The sequence below is a fragment of the Sapajus apella genome, unplaced genomic scaffold (assembly GCF_009761245.1).
Source record: "Sapajus apella isolate SASKATOON/1434 unplaced genomic scaffold, GSC_monkey_1.0 scaffold55, whole genome shotgun sequence".
In the NCBI taxonomy this organism is placed as follows: Eukaryota; Metazoa; Chordata; class Mammalia; order Primates; family Cebidae; genus Sapajus; species Sapajus apella.
In genome coordinates, this window is record NW_022436995.1 from 6,658,904 (window position 1) to 6,680,591 (window position 21,688).

General features: G+C 36.0%; 1 protein-coding gene across 6 annotated transcripts in view; it reads right to left on the bottom strand.

Moving 5' to 3' along the window:
- Positions 1-21,688, bottom strand: part of MAP4K5 (mitogen-activated protein kinase kinase kinase kinase 5) — a 113,915-nt gene that overhangs the window by 57,887 nt on the left and 34,340 nt on the right. For 4 of the 6 annotated variants that reach the window (XM_032244550.1, XM_032244549.1, XM_032244551.1 and 1 more), the window contains 5 exons: positions 10,593-10,683; positions 10,084-10,148; positions 7,192-7,247; positions 701-748; positions 578-620 (listed from right to left, as the gene is read on the bottom strand). In XM_032244550.1, coding sequence (XP_032100441.1) covers positions 578-620; positions 701-748; positions 7,192-7,247; positions 10,084-10,148; positions 10,593-10,683 — 303 coding nt within the window. Of the gene's footprint in view, positions 1-577; positions 621-700; positions 749-7,191; positions 7,248-10,083; positions 10,149-10,592; positions 10,684-13,924; positions 14,069-21,688 lie in introns of all 6 variants that reach the window. The other 2 variants (XM_032244553.1, XM_032244554.1) reach the window with 2 other exon arrangements.

Below are 21,688 nucleotides of genomic sequence, written 5' to 3' on the forward strand. Positions count from 1 at the left end.
AATATAAATGTTCTTAGTGTTGTAGTTAAACAAGATTGTATTGTAATCCCTGCTACCTGGAAGGATTAGGTGGGAGGATCACCTGAGGCCAGGAGTCCAAGTATGCAGTAAGCTATGACTGAGCCACTGCACTCCAGCCTGGATGACACAGTAAGACCATCTCTTTCAAAACAAATAAAATAACACACAAAAACCTGTGGCTGAAAAATAATAAATATACAGTCCAGTTTTGTCACTTAGCATAACAGTTTTACTCTTACACATTCACAGATATTAATGATTGAATAGATTTATCACAGTTTAACAGTTATTTTATTGCTAGACTATGTTTGCATTTTTTCTAACATAAGAAATATGATTAATGCTTCAGTGAATATTGATTTTCCATCTTTAGGTTTAATTTCCTTAAAATGAGTTTTGGGAGTAAAATTACTGGGTCAAAATTTAAACATTACTGTGACTCAATATGAAAATTAAATTTATATAATGCTAATTCTCATTTAAAAGTTTATAAAAAATTTTATTAAAATGTCATTAAAATTTTTGGAAAAAATCTTAGGAATTTGAAATAACATACCTAATTTTACATCGCCATGGTCTGTCAATAAAATATTAGCACCCTAGAACAAAAGTACAAATATTAGCATCATAAAATTTCTTCCAATAGAATTGTCAGTTTAAATGTATTAAATGAACTTACTTTGATATCTCTATGCATTTTGCCTTTAGTATGCAAATAGGCAAGGCCCTAAAAGTTACAAAAAAAAAAAGTATCAGCAAAACCGTAAACATGATTCCTAAATTTTCTACTTAAATTCTTATTGAATAAGGAAAACTAGAATGTCTTTCTGGGGAAGAAAAAAACCTAGATAAGTAAATAAATGTTTACTATAGTTTAAAGATTTGTTTTTGTTTTTGAGACATAGTCTCACTCTCTTGCCTAGGCTGGAGTGCAGTAGCAGTGATCTCGGCTCACTGCAGCTTCTACCTCCTGAGTTCAAGCGTTTCTCCTGCCTCAGCCTCCCAGGTAGCTGAGATTACAGGCATGCACCACTATGCCCAGCTAATTTTTTATATTTTTTTTTAGTAAAGATGGGGTTTCACCATGTTGGCCAGACTGGTCTTGAACTCCTAGCCTCAAGTGATCCACCTGCTTTGGCCTCCCAAAGTGCTGGGATTATAGGCATGAGCCACCATGCCCAGCTAGAAAATTCTAATTTATTTTCTGATAAAAATCAGAAATATTTTACTAAGCACAATCAAGATATTGAACATATTCATTATCCCTAAAAGTTTCTGTATGTGGTGCTCCTTTATAATTTTCCCATTCTTCCCCACAACCCTCACAAACACTGGATGCTTTCTGTCACTATAGATCAGGTATGCAAAGTTGTTTGACTATTCTAGGTATTTTCCATTTCCGCAGCAATTTTAGAATCAGTATGTCAACTTCTTTAATAAAAGCCTCCTCAAACTGTGACTGGGGTTGTACTGAATCTATAGGTCAATAGGCGAAGAAATATCATCTTAACAGTATTGTCTTCTAGTCCATGAACATAGTATAGTTCTCCATTTATTTGGGTTTTTAATTTCTCTCAGCATTTTGTAGTTTTCTGTATGCAGGTATTTATGCATCTTTTGTCATATTTATCCCTAAGAATGTCATATTCTTTAGGTTATTGTATGTTATTTTCTTTTAACTTCTGATTGTCTGTTGCTAGTATATAGAAATCCAATTGATTTTTGTATATTGATCTTCAATCTTACAATCTTTCTAGCCTCGCTTATTAGTTCTAGTTGCTACTTTGCAGATTTTATTCCTTTTTCTATATAGATGATAATGTGGTCTGTGAATAAAGAGAGTTCTACTTCAGACGCCTTTTATTTTCATCATTTTCTCTTTTTGCACTGGCTGACACCTCTAGGAAGGGCAATGCTGAAAAGAAGTAGTAAAAGCAGTCTTCACCATTTGGCTGACCTGGGAGGAAAAAAACATCCAGTCTTTCACCAGTAAGTATAATTTAGTCGTAGGTTTCTCACAGGTACCCTTTATCAGGTTGAATAAGTTCCTTTCTATTCCTAGCATGCTCAGAATTTTTATGAGAATGTGTGATGATAATGTGGTTTTTCTTTTTTAGTCGTTAAGATGAAATGATTTTTGGATATTAAACCAATATTGTATTCTAGAATAAATTCCACTTGTTTACGATGTATTAACTTTTAAAATATATTACTGGATTACCTTTGCTAAACCTTTTAATGTTTGTACCTAGGTTTATGAAGAACATTAGTCTGCAGTTTTGTTCTTTTGTAAGACTGTTGTCTGATTTTGATGTCAGAATAATGCTGACCCAAAATGATTCAGGATTTATTCCTTACTCTTCAATTTTCTTGAAAGGTAAATAAAGAATTGGCATTATTTCTTTCTTACATGTTTGGTAGAATTTATTGCATGGCATCATCTGGCTTGGAGTTTTCTTTGTGAGAACACATATAAGATTATTCAGGCTATTTCTGATAGAGTGAGTTTTGGTATTTTGTACCTCCTGTTGAAACTGCCCATTTTATCTAAGGTGTAGGCTTTACTAGCATAATGCTGTTCATAATACTGTCTTGTTATCTAATATTTGTAAATTCTGTCATGATATCCCAACATTCATTTCTGATGCTGATTACTTGTTTCTTCTCTTTTACTTTTTTTCCTGATCAATCTGTCGAGATGTTTATCATTTTTATTGCTCTTCTCAAAGAATCAGATTTTTATTTCACTGACTTTCTCTATACTATTTTTTCTGGTTCCATTTCATTTATTTCTATTCTGATCTTTATTTCCTTTCCCTGCTTATGTTGCATTATATTTGCTCATCTTTTTCTAGCTTCTTAGGTGGAAGCTGAGGATATTGATTTGAGAGCTTCTGTTTAGTGCTATAAATTTCCCTATAAGTACAGGCTGAATATCCCTTATCCAAAATGCTTGGGACCAAAAGTGTTTCAGATTTCAGATTTTTTTAGTACTTGTAGAATATATACTGCTTAAGTATCCCTAATCAGAAAACAGAAAATCCAAACTGCTCCAGTGAGCATTTCCTTTGAGAGAATGTTGGACTTCCTTAAACATTTCTTGTAGGATGGGTCTGTTGGTGATTCATTCTTTTAGTGTTTATAAGTCTGAAAAACTCTATTTTGCCTTTGTTTTTGAAAGAGATTTTCTTTAGGAGTAGAATTTTAGGTTGACAGTTTCTTTTCAGTACTTAAAAGATTTTCCACTCTCTTCTCACTTATTTCTAACAATAAATCTTCCTTGTCTTTGTTCCTTTATATATCATAAGTCCTGTTGTGAATGCTTCTAAGATGTTCTAATCAAATAAGCAATTTGTTTCATGTGTCTTAGTGTAGTTTTTTTCATGTTTTTTTTTTTTTTTTTGTGCTCAGGGTTTGTTGAATACTTTGGATCTGTGGGTTCATATTAATAGTTATCATCAAATATGGAAAACTTTCTTTTCTGTTCTTTTTTTTTTTTCTCATTTTTGTCCCTTTTACTTTTGTTGTCCCTTCAAGAACACAAATTACATACATATTAGGCCACTTGAAATTGTCCTACAGCTTTAATGATACTCACTCTTCATTAAAAAAAAAATTTTCTTTCCATGTTTCATTTTAAATATTTTCCATTTCTTTTTTTTTTTTTTGAGATAGAGTCTTGCTCTGTTGTCCAGGCTGAAGTGCAGTGGCGTGATCTCAGCTCACTGCAACCACTGCCTCCTGGGTTCAAGTGATTCTCCTGTCTCAGCCTCCTGAGTAGCTGAGTTTATAGGTGCATGCCATCATACCTTAATTTTTGTATGTTTAGTAGACAGGGGGTTTCACCATACTGGTCAGGCTGGTCTTGAACTCCTGACCTCATGATCCACCCACCTCAACCTCCCAAAGTGCTAGGATTACATGCATGAGCCACCATGCCCGGCCCATTTCCATGCCCTCAAATTCAAACTAATATATGTTTTTTGCAATATTTAATCATCCATTAATTTCATCCTTTGTTAACTCCTTCAGACATTGTGGTTTTCATCTCCAGAAGTTTGACTTGGGCCTTTTTTATACCTTCCATATCTCAACTTGATAAGCATTTTTTTTTTTTTTTTAAGGCAGAGTCTCACTCTGTCACCCAGGCTGGAGTGCAGTGGCGCGATCTTGGCTCACTGCAACCCTCTGCCTCCCACATTCAAGTGATTCTCCTGCCTCAGGCTCCTGAGTAGCTGGGACTACACAGGCGCATGCCACCAAGCCAGGCTAATTTTTATATATATATATATATATATATATATATATTTTTTTTTTTTCCAGTAGAGACAGGGTTTCACCATATAGGCCAGGCTGGTCTAGAACTCCTGATCTCGTGATATGCCAGCCTTGGCCTCCCAAAGTGCTGGGATTACAGGTGTGAGCCACCATGCCCAGCCTTGTTAAGCATCTTAAACATAGTTATTAAAACTGTTTTAATGTTCTTGTTGGCTAATTTTAGCATCTCTGTCAGTGTGTGTTGTTGTTACTAATTTTCATTTTATTATGCTTCTTTGCATGTCTGGTAATCTTTGAGTAGATGCCCAACATTGTGAATTTTACTTTGTTGGGTGCTGTATATTTTTGAATTTTCAAAAATACTCCAATACTCTGAAGTACTCTCCAATACTCTATCTTAAATACTCTAACTGGCTTGGGACCCTACCTGGGTTCTTTCTCCCCAGCTGTGGCCTGGAAATTTTCCCTAGGCCATAACCTGGGGCAATAACATGGCTTCCTTGGTTTATTTCCTATTTTTCAGGCCTCATTGTCCTTCATTACCTGATGTTCAGTTTCTTGAAAATTGCTGATTCATATATTTTACCTACGTTGATTATTTTGTATAGCATGGTAAATCTACTTCTTGTTACTCAATTTTAACCAGCTGTAGAAGTTTATCTGCATAATAGAATTTTAAAATTGGAAACAATCTTGGAGGTACTCCCTTCCTAAGCTTCATATTAGTTTTTTTCCTTTTTTTAATTTCTGTATTTTTAATTTTTGTGGGTACATAGTAGGTATATATTTATGGGGTATTTACTTGGTATAGGCAGGCAACGTGAAATAAGCACATCACAGAGAACGAGGTATCCATTCCCTCAAGCATTCACCCTTTGAGTTACAAGCAATCCAGTGATACTCTTGGTTATATTAAAATACACAATTCTGTTACTATTGACTATAGTAACCCTGTTGTGTTATCAAATACTAGGACTTACTCATTCTTTTCTTTGGGGGGGTACCAATTAACTATCCCCACATCCCCACCACCATATCAAAACTCTTCTCAGCCTCTGGTAACCATCTTTCTACTATGTCCATGAGTTCATTGTTTTGATTTTTAGATCCCACAAATAAGTAAGAACATGTGATGTTTGTCTTTCTGAGCCTGGCTTATTTCACTTAACCTAAGGATCTCCACCAGTTCCAACCATGTTGTTGCAAATAAGCCTCATTTTATATAGTCATGCATCACTTAACAACAGGGATACATTATGAGAAATGCATTGTTAGGCAGTTTTGTCATGCAAGTATCATAGAGGGTACTTGTACAAACATGGCTGATATATACATACGGCCCACTTAACACTTAGGGTGTATGTATAGCCCTATTGCTCCTAGACTACAAACCTGCACAGCACATTACTGTACTAATATTGTAGGAAGTATAACACAATGGCAATTACTGTGTATCTAAACATATCTAAGCACAGAAAAGGTACAGGACAAATACAGCATTATAATCTTATGGGACCACTGTTGTATATGTAGCCCATTGTTGACGGAAATGTTATGCAGTACAGGATTGTATTTTAGGAATTAGAACTATATAAAAGGTCATGGTCATATACCAGGGTCAGAGAGCAAATCCAAGTTTGTTTTTTTGTTTTTCACCTCCACTCAGTACTTTATTTAGTACTCAGGGAAACAATGAACTCTAGAAATTATAAAGAAAATGCATTTTTCAATATTCTGCTATGAGTGTAAGATTAAGTTTGTATTTTATGTAGATACAATAAAGTAATTTCTATGTTATGCAAACGTTACAGGAATACACACACACATATATATTATACATCTCTCTGTAAATATATGTCTCTCTCTCTCTCTCTCTCTCTCTCTCTCTGTGTGTGTGTGAGTGTGTGTGTTAGATAAATTACTTTCAATTATCTCTCAGTAAGATTTGTCAGTGATTATATCTTTTAAAGCATGTGAGAACCAACTTTTCAAAACTGAATAGAACTTTTTACTAGATAAACTCAATCTCCCATTTTGCAAAATATGAAAGAACAACACTTAGATTATCAATTTCATTTCTAAACAAACTACACAATCTAGGAAACGTAGGGATAGAAGCATTGATTAACAATTATCAGTTGTAAATTACAAAAATAAAAGCCACAATCACTACTACTTATTCCCTCCTCCTAAAGAATACGTATAAAATTGTTAATTCCTAATTTTCTCAATGAGTAGTCTTTCAGGGCTGAGTAAATAAATTGGGAGAAATACCAAATACTCTATATCCTATTGAATATTCATAACCCATTTTAACATACTAAAAGTTCTCACAGGCCCTGAAGTAAAGAAACCTATTTAATGCAATGGTAACCAAACTTACAAAAAAGGATTCCGCTATCAATGACACTTGTTAATATCACATAGAAATAGGGTTTTCATATAATACCCTGGGTTAATGCTGTGCTAATTTATTTTATTTCAAGAGAAATAGTAAAAGCCCTTATGTCTTGTGGAAGAGCTTCCTTTTATGGCCATAAACTTGAAGAGAATGCTTAGACAACTTGCTACAATTGAGAGGTTTGGTGATTCATTCTTGAAAACCAATTTTCACAACTGAGGGCCATGTGCTCTAAAGTACACTACCTCACATGATCATGGTGTGCATCAGCAACAAAGTGGAACTCCACATATGATCACTATATGTGTCAGCATCAGCTTAAATGAATTCTTATGATTCACAAAAGAAAAATAACTAGTTTTACAAAATTATAAAAGATTAACAGAAAAATCACTTTGTTTTACCCTTTCTCTTTAGGGTAGACTATCATATTATAGTTATCAATTGTCAATCTAGAACTGCCTTTCTAACTACATAAGAAAATATAGTACCTGCAAAGTTTCTCTGCATACATAGGCTATTTGCAATTCTGATAGCGGTCCAGTAACTAGAAAGAAAAAGAGCCCACATTGTTATACATTTGAACCTAACAGATTAAAAACAGTCTACTTAAAAAATGACAAACTATTATAAAACTTCTTCTATATATACAGTTGGATAACTTCTCTTCTGTGAGCATATACTATTTCTGTCATCAAGAAACAAAAAAAAGGGTAACACTGAGAATTTTTTCAAATGTGCTTTAAAAATAAAAGATTTAACTCCGTAACAATTTTGGTCCCTGAAAATATTAAGCACTTATGTGTAAAGCATAGTGGTATGCATCATAGGAAGGTCTATAGAAAGCAATCCTGAACAATTTTTCAAAAATAAAGAAATAGATATATAACTAATTACAGTTATATAGAGAAATAGAGAACCATAAAGAGATTGACTGTTCCCATATATTAAAAGGCATCATATACTTTTTTAAAGATCAAGATACTATTTCTTTAGTATAATTGTTTACCATATCTATCAAAACAGGGAGGCTTGATCCAGTACCTTATCTAAGAATTTAAAAGGTAACCATGCCACTTTTGGCAGCCAGATCTCTTTCTAATATGAAATATAAAATTCTTATTTCAAGTACTCAACCAGAGGCTTTGCAACTATGCCTCTCAACAGCATGAGAATAAATCTGGGGTGGTATCTACTGACAGTGAAACCAAGTCAGGTGGTCATGTGTATTCTTCACCTAAAGAAATATTCTACTCTGTATTTTAATCACTGGCTCTCTATGTCCATTCAGGAACACAAAATTTTGATTCTCGGTAGCCTGGTAAATAGTAGTAAAAGAAGAAAAGTCACTTTCTTAACAACATCTAATTATAAGTGTAGATGTTCTTGATTGTTATGCTATCTAGTATACTAACTACTGGGATGGGTACTACTTAGTTTCAATTTAATTCCACAAATATCAGGTTTAATAAAAGAAAGCCAAATTTCATAAAAAATTAATGTTTCAAAGCTATTCCTTAAACTTAAAAAAGCTATATAGCTTGATTTTATCCATACAGTCTTAAGAGTTCTCTCATTTTATAAAAATGTGAATGGATAAAAATTACAATTACTGAATAAAAACTTTTCACAGAAAAGAGAGCAATTCCATTTATTTATTTATTTATTTACTTACTTACTAACTAACTAACTTACAGTCTTCCTCTCTTGCCCAGGCTGGAGTGCAGTGGCACAATCTTGGCTCACTGCAACCTCCACCTCCCAGATACAAGCAATTTTCCTGCCTCAGCCTCCCAAATAGCTGGGATTACAGGCGCCTGCCACCACGCTCAGCTAATTTTTGTATTTTTAGTAAAGATAGGGTTTCACCATGTTGGCAAAGCTGGTCTCAAACTCCTGACCTCAAGTGATCCACCTGCCTAGGCCTCCCAGGTGCTTGGATTACAGGCATGAGAAGTTAGCAATTCTTTACAAAATCATAGAAAAAAAATTTAACCCAGTGGCACAGAGAATTTTAAATCCATATGCATAAGAGATAGCCTAAATCATAATAATTTTTGTATTTGTAACATTTATGTGATGTCAAAAATTTTTGTTAATAAAGAGGTAGTGGATCAGTGTTTAGACATCAGTCAGAATTTTTGTTATAGATTATTTGTTGTGACAAAATTAGATAATTACTACATTTAAAAATTGATAATTAAGTACTATGTTGATACATTTTTATAATTTAGAATTTTGCTTCTGTGCTTTGCTTTCCCTCTCCTCTGGTAATGACTTATGAAACTAGTAGGCATCCTTTCATTTTGCTATACATTTACATTATATATACCTATAAAAATATAATTTTTAAAAGCCTAAATATGATCAAGTATGTTATATATATTCTTTCATGATTCACTTTTTCCATTTAAAAACAAGCCTTAGAGAGATATACACAGGTCAATAATTATAAAGTAACTTCACCTTTTTAAGTGTCGTACAGTATTCCATATTGCAGGTTGAAGAGTAGTTTATTTAACCACTGTCTATTGATTGACTTTTTAAAACTGAGCTCTGTAAGTTATAAAATATCATTTGAAATGAAATAGCACTTCTATTTTTATATCTATTGTAGCTGCATTTGTAAACTGCATGACTGAAATTTGATAAGGTTTCCAATATAAAGATTTATAATTTTTAAGCATACAAATGTTAAAAATGTTTCACATAATTCTTCATAATGAATTATATAATGAATAGTTGCAATGGGAATTTTACTATCCCATATCCATGTGAAACAAGGAGAAGAAAAATTATAAAGATCTATGTTTAGTCTCATAAATTCTAGAAATTCAAGAAACTGTCAGTAGCAAAACAAAAGCTAAACAGTAGAGCCCAAACTAAAAGTTTCTAGCTGGAATGTAACATCATGTTCAACTCAGAAAACTGCCTAAATTAATAGAATAGTAAATAAAATACTTGAAACTAATACATACTAATACAAAAATATTACATTAACAAGTAAATTGCTTTGCTGGTTAGCAGGTTAAGTTATTAACATAGACATAAACTTCCTTTCTGTGAGTTATCCTTTGCATTTCAATTTTTATTTACAAGGAAATCTAGGAAGTTTCATTTGTAGATAAAACACTTTCTTAGAGATTACATCTAAAGAGTGAAATCTGGATTATACAAATACTTTTCCACTTCTCAGTTCAGGCTCAGGCAAGTTTAACTGACTAATCAATTAAAAAATAAATACAGATTTCTGTTATGCAGTGCTCCGGGAACAAAAGAATGCAAAAATAGTAAATCTGTTAATTTCCGTGGTTAACTGGAAACACCAAACAACGATCATTAAAATCAAAGTCTGTTTAAAATGTAAGGTTAAATTAACATACCATGGTAAATATCTTGAAGTGATCCGCCACCACAGTATTCCATACAAATCCATAGTTTTTCCCGACTAATATAAAAAAGAAAGAAAATTATATTAGCTAGTAATTATCACTGAAATACTCTAAGGCTCTCACTCTTTAGCAAACGAAGGTTCAGGATGGACTGCAAAGTGCAACAGGAAATTGCCATGCATTGTCACCTCAATATACAGAAAAGCATATTAATTTCAGCTTTGTTCCCATCTCAAGTGGTTTAGAATATGATCAGTTTTATAAGTTAAAATTCTTACTTGTAATCACTTATAATGTTTCATTTAAGTTGCCAGATAAGCTATAACTATAAAAATGGGAATGTCATTATTAATATACAATAGGGGAAGACCCTAGACAATTTAGAACTTTGAACAGTGTTTAAAAACATACATATATAATAGCACTTACATGGAAGGGAGACAGTATAGTAGCAAAGAGTACATAAAATACAGAGAGAGAAGATGTTTTTTTTCTCTTACCTAAGATAACTCCCAAAGTATGCAACGATGTTACAATGTTTACATTCTTTAACCATAAATATTTCTTGTTGAATCAAAGAAAAATCATCTCCTGAAAAACAAAATAAGTTGTTTTATCATGTTACTCAAAATTTCTACATATGAAAAGAGGGAAGGAAAACTCTACAAAAGACATATGCTTATTATAGTATGGTTTAATAATGCAAGGATGGTTAAATATATTACAGTAGAGTGTGTTGTGACATGAAAATAGGTTTATAACATGTGAAAAAGGATATTATATATATTATTTTAATGTACAGAAAAAGTATTTCAAAAGCAATTTTGCTTTCTTCCTTTTTGGTTTGTATTTTACAATTAGTCTATCATAGACCCATTTGAGTTCATCAGAAAAAGCTACATTAGGCTGGGAACAGTGGTTCACGCCTATAATCCCAGCACTTTGGGAGGCTGAGGCAAGTGGCACTTGAGGTCAGAAGTTTGAGACCTGCCTGGCCACCAGGTGAAACTCTGTCTATACTAAAAACACAAAAATTAGCCGGGTGTGGTGGTGGGCACCTGTAATCCCAGCTACTTGGGAGTCTGAGGCAGAAGAACTACTTGAAACCAGGAGGTAGACGTTGCAGTGAGCTGAGATCAAGCCACTGCACTCTAGCCTGGGTGACAGGGTGAGACTCCAACTCAAAAAAACAAAAAGAAAAAGGAAAAAAAAAAAAAAGAAAACGCTATATTACAATAAAGTATTGGGAATTTTATGGTTAACATAGGAATATTCCTAGAATGGTATTGTTACCATCAAACTCCATTTTACATGAAAATAGTGTTTATTTCAGTAAAAGGAGTTTATGAGTTTATAAAATAATTACATGTGTATTATGTGAAGGCAGAATAATGTAGAAATTAAGAGCCTGAGCACTGGATTAGATACTCCTGGATTCAAATCGTATTTTCAATATTTGAGGCAACTTAACTCTTCTGAGCCATAGTTAACATCTGATAAGTGGGATCTGGATCCATTCTACCTATTTTGCTTCCTTATCTACCACTTTTCCAAACGTGCCCAATATTTTATTAATATCAAGTTGCTGGCCATTTTTTTTAACAGATTCTTATTCCCTCATGTTTCTGATTACACAATTCCCTCAGTTGCATAATCAGGAACATCGTGAAAAAGAGGTAATGTACACAGGGCATTTAGCACGTTTGACACAGAATAAATGTAAGAGTAACATTATGCTGAAAACTGAGAAAGATACACATGATAGTGTTCCTTGTTAGGATATCACTGTAAGATATTTTTCTTTTTTCTTTTTTTTTTTTTTTGAGATGGAATCTCGCCTCTGTAGCCCAGGCTAGAGCTTAGTGGCATGATCTCAGCTCATTGTGACCTCTGCCTCCCAGGTTCCAGCAATTCTCCTGCCTCAGCCTCTCGGGTAGATGTGACTACAGGTGCATGCCACCATGCCTGGCTAATTTTGCATTTTTAGTAGAGATGGGGCTTTACCCATGTTGGCCAGGCAGGTTTCAAACTCCTGACCTCAGGTGATCAGGCCCACTTTGGCCTCCCAAAGTGCTGGAATTACAGATGTGAGCCACCACACCCAGCCTAAGATATTTTTCATTAGATATAGTTTTACAGTAGTCTCTCGAAAAGCAGCTTCAAGTTTAAAATCAGTGGGCAACATAGTGAGGCCCTCTTCCCCCAGCTAAAAAAAAGTTCAGTGGTGTCCAGACAGACTCTGGTTCTAACTCGAAGTCATCTTAGGAAAACATACAAAGCCAAGAAGAAAAACTCAGAAATTAGGTCTTAGATAAATAAATAAAGTCAGAGATATTTTCAACTTTTTCAGTTCAAAGCCAAAATACAGTTTTAAATATCCTTGCCATGCCATTAACAGCTTTTAAAGAACCTATCACTACTGATGTGGTTTAAACATATATTTAATTTATTAATATGTCACATTTATTTATAATCATTAGAAGGTTTTTTTTTTTTTTTTTGAGATGGAGTCTTGCTCTGTCATCCAGGCAGGACTGCAGTGGTGTGATCTCGGCTCACTGAAACCTCTGCCTCCTGGGTTCAAGCGATTCTCCTGTCTCAGCCTCCTGAGTAGCTGTAACTACAGGCACCCAACACCACGCCCATCTAATTTTTGTATTTCTAGTAGAGACGGGGTTTTGCCATGGTGGCCAGTCTGGTCTTGAACTCCTCAACTCAGGTGATCCACCCGCCTTGGCCTCCCAAAGTGCTGGGATTACAGGCGTGAGCAACCACACCCGGCCAGAACGTTTTTTTAAACAGTCACAACCACGCCCGGCCAGAACGTTTTTTTAAACAGTCACTTCATGTAAACATTAACTGATAGTTCAGTTACAGAATTTCATATTAACCATTTTAAAGGATTAGGGAAGCCAAATGAGGGCACAATCTTTTAACTGAATAAATGAGAGAAAACCTTTAAAGATAATCTAGCTTTTATTTGTAAAGTAGGAACACATGTATTACACAAATGGTTACATACATCTTAAACATAAGTGTGCAAATGGCAACTTGTTACAATTGAAAATTCACTTCTTAATGGTTTGACAATAAAAGAGGATCAAAGGAGATAATCCAAAATAGAAGATGATCTCCTGTTCCTCATTATAAATTTAGGCAGAAGCAGCGAGTAAGCCCTGAAGGTGACAGTAGAACGTCTGCCTACTTAGGTGCAGAGGAAAGACTCTGCTTTCTGTGTTCACTCACTGGCACCAGAATACTGATTCTTCTTTTACATCACTCCTCCATTTTAGCGTTTTCCATTATAGTGTGAAAACTTCTTTACGCATGCTAATTTCCCTCAAACTGGCTAAATTCTAGCCCATCTTTTATGTTTGAAAAAATATGAATTATAAAGGAAAGAAGAGTGAAACAGCTCATATATATTGTTAATATATATATATCTGTCCATTCTCACACCACTATACAGAACTGCCCAAGACTGGGTAATTTATAAAGAAAAGAGTTTTAATTGACTTACACTTCTGCATGGCTGAGGAGGCCTAAGGAAACTTACATCATGGCAGAAGGGGAAGCAGGCAAGTCTTATATGATGGCAGGCAACAGAGTATGTGTGTAGGAGGAACTGTCAGACACTTATAAAACCATCAGATTTCATGAGAACTCACTCACTATCACGAGAACAGCATGGGGGAAACTGCTCCCATGATCCAATTACCTCCCCCCAGGTCTCTCCTCCAGCACCTGAGGATTACAATTGAAGATGAGATTTGGGTGGGGACACAAAGCCTAACCATATCAGTATGTTATTCTTTGGCTTCCACCTACTCACTTTTAAATGTGCATAGAAGCCTTATATCTAAGCTGTGCTGAAAAATTCTTCAGTTAAGTCTGGGACTTAGAACAGATTTTCTCACAGGAGTAGCTTCACATATGGTGCCTAACTTCTCAGTCGTGTGTAAATTCTTAAACTGACCTGTAAAAGTCAATAATATGGCTGAATTAATATTATTAGTAACAAACTACTACCTCTTGGGGGAAAATAAGTTCTGAGTTCCACCTCACAACTGTGTTCCCAGCAGCAGTTACATGAGGTTTTTACCAGGGAAGGTGAGGTCTTGGTGAGAGTAAGCAACAACGTTTTAAAGCTGTAGGTGGAAGCAAGAATTCACAAGCACAGGTTATTAAAAACTCAGATGTTTTAACTCTAGCTCTGGGTATATTCTTCATATATCTGCTTCACTATTATATTATTTGAAACTTTAGTGAAAAGGGAGTAAAATCTTCTGTAAACTGAAATTGTACCATGGAAGAAACTTACACAAAGGTAATACTTTTGTAGTTTATCCTGAGGAAGAAAAGCTAAATACAGTTATCACAGATGGAGCTATTTTTTGATGGCCTACATCAGCCTCACAAAAATAATCTGAAATTTGGATAGCTGATTTTATTCTTTTAATTGGGTGATATGCCAAATTAATATTACTTTCCACTGAGATGTGGTCTAAAATCCACTAGGTTCAGAGAACTTAGGCTTGTATGTTCCAGTCCTGCTGCTTACCAGCCTGGGCAACACAGAGAGGCCTCTTCTTTACAAACAATAATAAGCTAGGCATAGTGGCATGCACTTGCAGTCTCAGCTACTCAGGAGACTGAGGTGGGAGGACTACTTGAGTCCAAGAGTTTGAGGTTGCAGTGAGGTATAATCACACCATTGCACTTCAGACTGGGCAACAGAGAGCCTGTCTCAAAAATAAAAAGGTATTTGCTTAAAGAAGAGAAATTTTATTCTTCACACCCTGGCAAGGTAAGCATGAGACTAGCTGAGATCCACAGAGCCCCTTATCTTATCTTCAGTTTTGACTATGTACCTATTATTTCCATCTGAATATCTTGCTAGCACCTTACATTTAATATGCCCTAAAGTACCAATATCTTCTCTTAAAAACCAATTTTTCTTCCGGACTTTACTGTTTGTGTTAATGACACTTTATTCTAAAGGACTAATCACTGCCAGTCTGCTCATAGTCCTCCTAACAAAATTTACCTCCACCCATGGCACGGTTTGTGCCATGTGACCTTCTACTAGCTGAAGGTACTAGGGTTAACAACCAACTTGAAAAGAACTAATCCACAGCCTGGCATGAGCTAAGGTGGGAGGGGTTTCTCCATGTTGGTCAGGTTGGTCTCGAACTACCGACCTCAGGTGATCCGCCTACCTTGGCCTCCCAAAGTGCTGAGATTACAGGCATGAGCCACCACACCTGGCCATCTACTCTTTTTTTACTATGTTTTTACAGTGTTTTGAGTGTGGCATTAATATTATGTCTAACTTTTGATCTTTTGAAAATGTGAACCATGGAGACTTGGTCAGCTGTCAGTTACCAACAGAATCACACTAACAGTGAAATATTAAAACTCCATAAATGACTATAGTTAAGGTTCGTAGAGATGTCTTACTGAAAACCTGGCTGCTGAGTATGTCCTTATACAGCAAAGAGAGAAATCCACCTGAGATTGAAATACAGGTTTTTTTCCTCCTCTCTCTAAGGGTACTTGCAGGTTTTACCAAACCACAGATGTAAATGGGAATTACTGAGGAGAGATGCTTATTTCCTTGGGCTCCTCAAGAATGCACGGGGGTCTGTGTGTGCATGTGCATGTGCGTGTGTGAGGGTGTGTGTGTGTATATGTGTGTGTGTGTGTGTGTATGTAAGGGAACTCAGCCTGATACGCCTAGGAAAAAAAATGACGCCCTTCAGCAGCCAGAAAGGGAAAATATGTGAAGCCAAATGGTAGCTCTGCATCTAAGACACTTGACATTGGAACTAGTCCTAATTAAAATGATAATTAAATTATTAAAAGCTCCTAAAACTAACTTGAGCCTTGGAAGATAGCTATGGCGGGTGGATCACGAGGTTAGGAGTTCGTTATCAGCCTGGCCAATACAGTGAAACCCATCTCTACTAAAAATACAAAAATTAGCTGGGTTGGGCATGGTAGTGGGTGCCTATAATCCCACCTACTCAGGAGGCTGAGGCAGGAGAATTGCTTGAACCTGGGAGGCACAGGCTGCAGTGAGCGGAGATCATGCCACTGCACTTTAACTGAAAAATGCAGATATTATTTATAACATGCAGATATTAGTTTAACATTGGGGATTTGTGCTTTAAATTTTTTTGAAAAACCACTGTATTACTGTTTAAGTTAAGCACATTCAGTGACCACAAGAGCAATGATCATAGCCTCCAACATAGTGTTTCAAGGCTGACATTAAGAGACATATTTGCTAATTAAGTGTAGCAAGTACCAGATCCTGAAAGCCAAGTTTTCTGATAAACAAATTCTACTGTCCCTTGTTCCTAAGCCACTTCCTGTCTAGCAGTACATTGCAACCCTAAACTACAATTTTTAACTGGAGTGGGCAGTTAACCCCCTAAACAAGCTACTGTATAAAAATACAGCCTTAGTATCTGGGGTCACTTTGGGGGGCTGATCTTTGCTCCCAGTTTCGTAGCTTTGAATACAATTATCCAATGCCAGTGTTAGCTACCACTTGTTTCTGCTACCATCAGGGCATCAAAATAGGATCAAGTTAGACATAATATTAATGCCACACTCAAAACACTGTAAAAACGTAGTAAAAAAAGAGTAGATGGCCAGGTGTGATGGCTCATGCCTGTAATCTCAGCACTTTGGGAGGCCAAGGTAGGTGGATCACCTGAGGTCGGTAGTTTGAGACCAGCCTGACCAACATGGAGAAACCCTACCCCTACTAAAAATACAAAATTAGCCGGGTGTGGTGGCACATGCCTCTAATCCCAGCTACTCAGAAGGCTGAGGCAGGAGACTCTCCTGAACCTGGGAGGTGGAGGTTGCAGTGAGCCCAGATCGCGCCATTGCACTTCAGCCTGAGCAACAAGAGAAAAAAAAAAAAAAAAAAAAAAAAAAAAAAAAACAGACATCTTGGCATCTTGGAAAGCAAAAGACTAGAACTTTAGGGCTTCCTAATACTATGTGCAGGTTGACATAAAGCAGTTAAGCATTCATGCTCTGGGGATGAACTGGAGTAAGTTGGTTGTACCCCTCATGCACAAGGGTCCTCTGTGTTACATTTGGATTCAATACCCTGTTAAAACTTTCTTGCAATCAAATAAGTCCTAACACACAGTACTTGGGAAGTGATTAAAAGCAACAGACACTCAGATTTTTTTTTTTTTTAAAGGTACTAGGCATTCAAAACCTGGCTGTGGCAAGACAAAAGGCAGTAAGATTCATCACACTCCTCCCTCCAAAAATATGAGAGTAGATCACAGATTTAATACTGAGGTAATTAATTCAACCAATATCTATAATTATGTGGAAAGTTATGTCTCCAGGGAACAAAGTCTATAATCTCTTTTTTCTGTTGTTTTTTTGAGATGGAATCTCGCTCTGTAACCCAGGCTAAAGTGCAGTGGCGTGATCTTAGCTCACTGCAACTTCTGCATCCTGGGTTCAAGTGATTCTCCTGCCTCAGCTTTCGAAGTAGCTAGGATTACTTTTTGTATTTTTAATAGAGACAGGGTTTTACCATGTTGGCCAGGCTGGTCTCAAACTCCCAACCTCAGGTAATCTGCCCGCTTTGGTCTCCCCAAGTGCTGGTATCACAAGGATGAGCCAAATCACCCAGCTTATTATCTCTTTAACTACTAAAATTGTGTTCTAAGCTGTAAACTTGACTAATATTGAAAACTATCCTCTAACATTATACACCAAACTTTTTTTTTTTTTTTTTTGAGACAAAGTTTCACTCTGTTGCCCAGGCTAGAGTATAGAGGCACAATCTTGGCTCATTGCAGCCTTGACATCCTGGGCTCATGCAATTCTCCCACCTCAGCCTCCTAAGTAACTGAGATTACAGGTAAGTGCCAGGACACTTAGCTAATTTTTTGTATTCTTTATAGGGACTGGGTTTTGCCATGTTGCCCAGGCTTGTCTCAAACTCCTGGGCACAAGCAATCTGCCTGACTCAGCCTTCCAAGCTGCTAGGATTACAGGTATGATCCACTGTACCTGGCCTGGGCTTTCAAAAAGTTACCACATTCTAATAATTCTACAAAAAGTATATTACTGATAATTTTACATTTGTTATTTCATCAAATATCAACTAGTTTATGCTTTTTATGTCTACTATATTTCTACTTCATTGTTCATAGGTTAAAATTGTTAACATGATGCTTCTGAATTGTATTTCCTATTTTAATCCTCTAATTTTAATTAATCTCACAGAATTATTAACAAATCCATGACACTGGATTTGGCAGTGATTTCTTGGATATAACCCCAAAACTATAGGTAACAAAAGCAAAAACAGAGAGATGAGACTGCAAGCAAATTTCAAAATTTTGGCTGGGTGCAGAGGCTCCTGCACAATCCCAATACTTTGGGAGGCCAAAGTGGGAGGGTTGTTTGATTCCAGGAGTTCAAGACCAGTTCAAGACCAGGGCAACATAGCAACATTCTGCCTCTACAAAAAATACAAAAGTCAGCTGGTGTGGTGGCATGTGCCTGTAGCCCCATCTACTCGGGAGGCAGAGCTGGGAGGATTACTTGGGCCCAGGAGTTCAAGGCTGCAGTGAGCTATGATTACCACTGCATTCCAGTGTGGGCAACACAGCAAGACCCTATCACAAAATAAACAAAAAAATTTTTTTGTTCAAAAAAGAACACAATCAACAAAGTGAAAAAGCAACTTATAGGAGAAAATACGTACAAATCCTGTATCTGGTAAGAAATATCTGGTAAAGAAGTTAATATCCAGGATATATAAAGAAAACTATCAGAAATATGCCTATCCTATATATGTATCAATAATGGAAACTACCATTTCTTAAACTAAAAGTAATTGTTTTATTCCATATTATTGTATCCACATTAATATACCTATCTTAGAAAAGTAAGCCAATGTAGCAAAAGATAAAGAACGTAAGCCAGGTACAGTGGCTCATGCCTGTAATCCCCACTATTCAGGAGGTTGAGGTGGGAAGACTGCTTGAACCCAGGAGTTTGAGGCTGCACCGAGCTATGACTGCAACACTGCATTCCAGCTTGAGATTCTGTCTCGAAAAAGAAAAGAAAAAAAAAAAAAAAAAAAGAAAGAAAGGAAAAAAACCAAGAATGAAATAAAAATCACCCACAAATGTACCAGAGACACCCATTGTTCACTTTTTGTTTGTTCAAGGGAAAGAGTCTTCTTGTCACCCAGGCTGGAATGCAGTGACACAATCATTGCTTACTGCAGCTTCAAACTCCTGGGCTCAAACAATCCTTCTGCCTCAGCCTCCCAAGTAGCTAGGACTACAGGTTTATGCTGCCACGCCCAGATGATATTTTAAAAAATTTTTTAGTAGAGATGGGATCTCCATTATGTTGCTCAGGCTGACACCATTAGCATTTTGATTTTTTTTCCAGTCCTGTAGTACTGTAATTATGAAGTTCTGCATATCATATACACAATTTGAACCATACTCCAGTGTTTCACAGGCTATTTTCACTGATCAATATTTTGTACCCATTGCTCAGGTCATTAAAAACCACATAAAAGTTACGCAAAATGGAAAGAAATAAGTAAAAAATCTCTGTTCAGAGATGACATGATCTTATATACATAAACTCCCAAAGTCCATTAAAAAAATCTATTGGAACTAATAAACAAATTGTAAGCAAATTGTAAGATACAAAATCAAAACAGAAAAATCAGTTGTGTTTCTGTACAGTAACAATGAACAATCATAAAAGGAAATTAAGAAAACAGTTTATTTACAATAGCATCAAAAAGAACAATTAGCCAGGCGCAGTGGCTCACATCAGTATTTCCAGCACTTTGGGAGGCCAAGGCGGGTGGATGACCTGAGGTCAGGAGTTCAAGACCAGCCTGGCCAACATGGTGAAACCCTGTCTCTACTAAAAATACAAAAATTAGCTGGGCATGGTGGCACACACCTGTAATCCCAGTTGCTCAGGAGACTGAAACATGAGACTCACTTGAACCTGGGAGGCAGAGGTTGCAGTGAGCCAAGATCACCCCACTGCACTCCAGCCTAGGCGACAGAGTGAGACTCCATCTCAAAAAAAAGAACAATTAGGAATAAACTGAACTAAATAAGTGAAAGACTTGTGTGCTAAAAACTATAAAACATTGTTGAAAGATATTAAAGATGACACAAATATGTGGAAATATTTTATTATTTTTTAAATTTTTAAAAATTTTTGAGACAGAGTCTTGCTCTGTCACCCAGGCTGGAGTGCAGTGGCACAATCTTGGCTCACTGCAACCTCTGCCTCCTGGGTTCAAGCGATTCTTCTGCCTTAGCCACCCAAGTAGCTGGGACTACAGGTGTGCACCACCATTTTGTATTTAGAGTAGAGACAGGGTTTCACCATACTGGCCAGGCTGGTCTCGAATTCCTGACGTTGTGATCCGCCCACCTCGGCTTCCCAAAGTGGTGGGATTACAGGCGTGAGCCACCATGCCCAGCCCAAGTTAATATTATGAAGATGTCAATACTATCCAAAGTGATATAAAGAGCTACACAATCCCTATGAAAAATTTTGGTAACCTTTTATTTGCAGAAATAGGAATGAATCATTCTAAAATTTGTATGAAATTTAGAGACTCTCCATAGCCAAAACAATTTTGAAAAAGAGGAACAAAGTTGGAAGACTCACGCTTCCTGATTTCAAAACTTAGTAAAAGCTACCATAATAAAAACAGTAGGGTACTGGTATAAAGACAGACATATTAAAGACCAATGGAATAGAAGAGAGAGCCCAGAAATAAACCCTCATGTATATGGTCAAATGATCTTCAAACAAGGGTATCAGGACTACTTGATGGGGAGAGGGCAGTCTCTTCAACAAATGGTATTAGGGAAGCTGGATATCCACATGCAAAAGAATGAAGTTGGACCCCTGCCTTAATCCATACACAAAACTTAACCCGAAATGATTTAAAGATCTAAATGTAAGACCCCAAACTATCAAACTCCTAGAAGAAATCACAGATGAAAAACTTCATGGCACTGGATTTGGCAGTGATTTCTTGTATATGACACCAAAAGCACAGGTAACAAAAACAGGTAAGACCACATGAAATTTTAAAATTTTTGTTCACCAAGGGACATAGTTGAAAGGGCAATCTATGGAATAGGAGAAAATATTTATAAATTCTGTATCCAAGAAGGGTTTAATATTCAGAATACATAAACAACTCCTACGACTCAACAACAAAAAAATCAAATAACCTGATTTTAAAAGTGGGAAAGGACTTCAATAGACATTTATCCAAAGATGACCTGCAAACAGCCAATAAGCATATGAAAACATGCTCAACATCATAATTCAGAGAAACACAAATAAATCACAATATCACTTTACACCCATTAGGATGGCTATGATTAAAAAAAAACAACAACAGAAAAAAAATGTTAGAGGTGATGTAGAGAAGCTAGAACCCTTATGCACTGTTATTGACATTGGGAACTGGTGAGGCTGCTACAGAAAACAGTATGGCAGTTTCTCAAAAAAATAAGTGTGGAACTATCAGATGACCAAT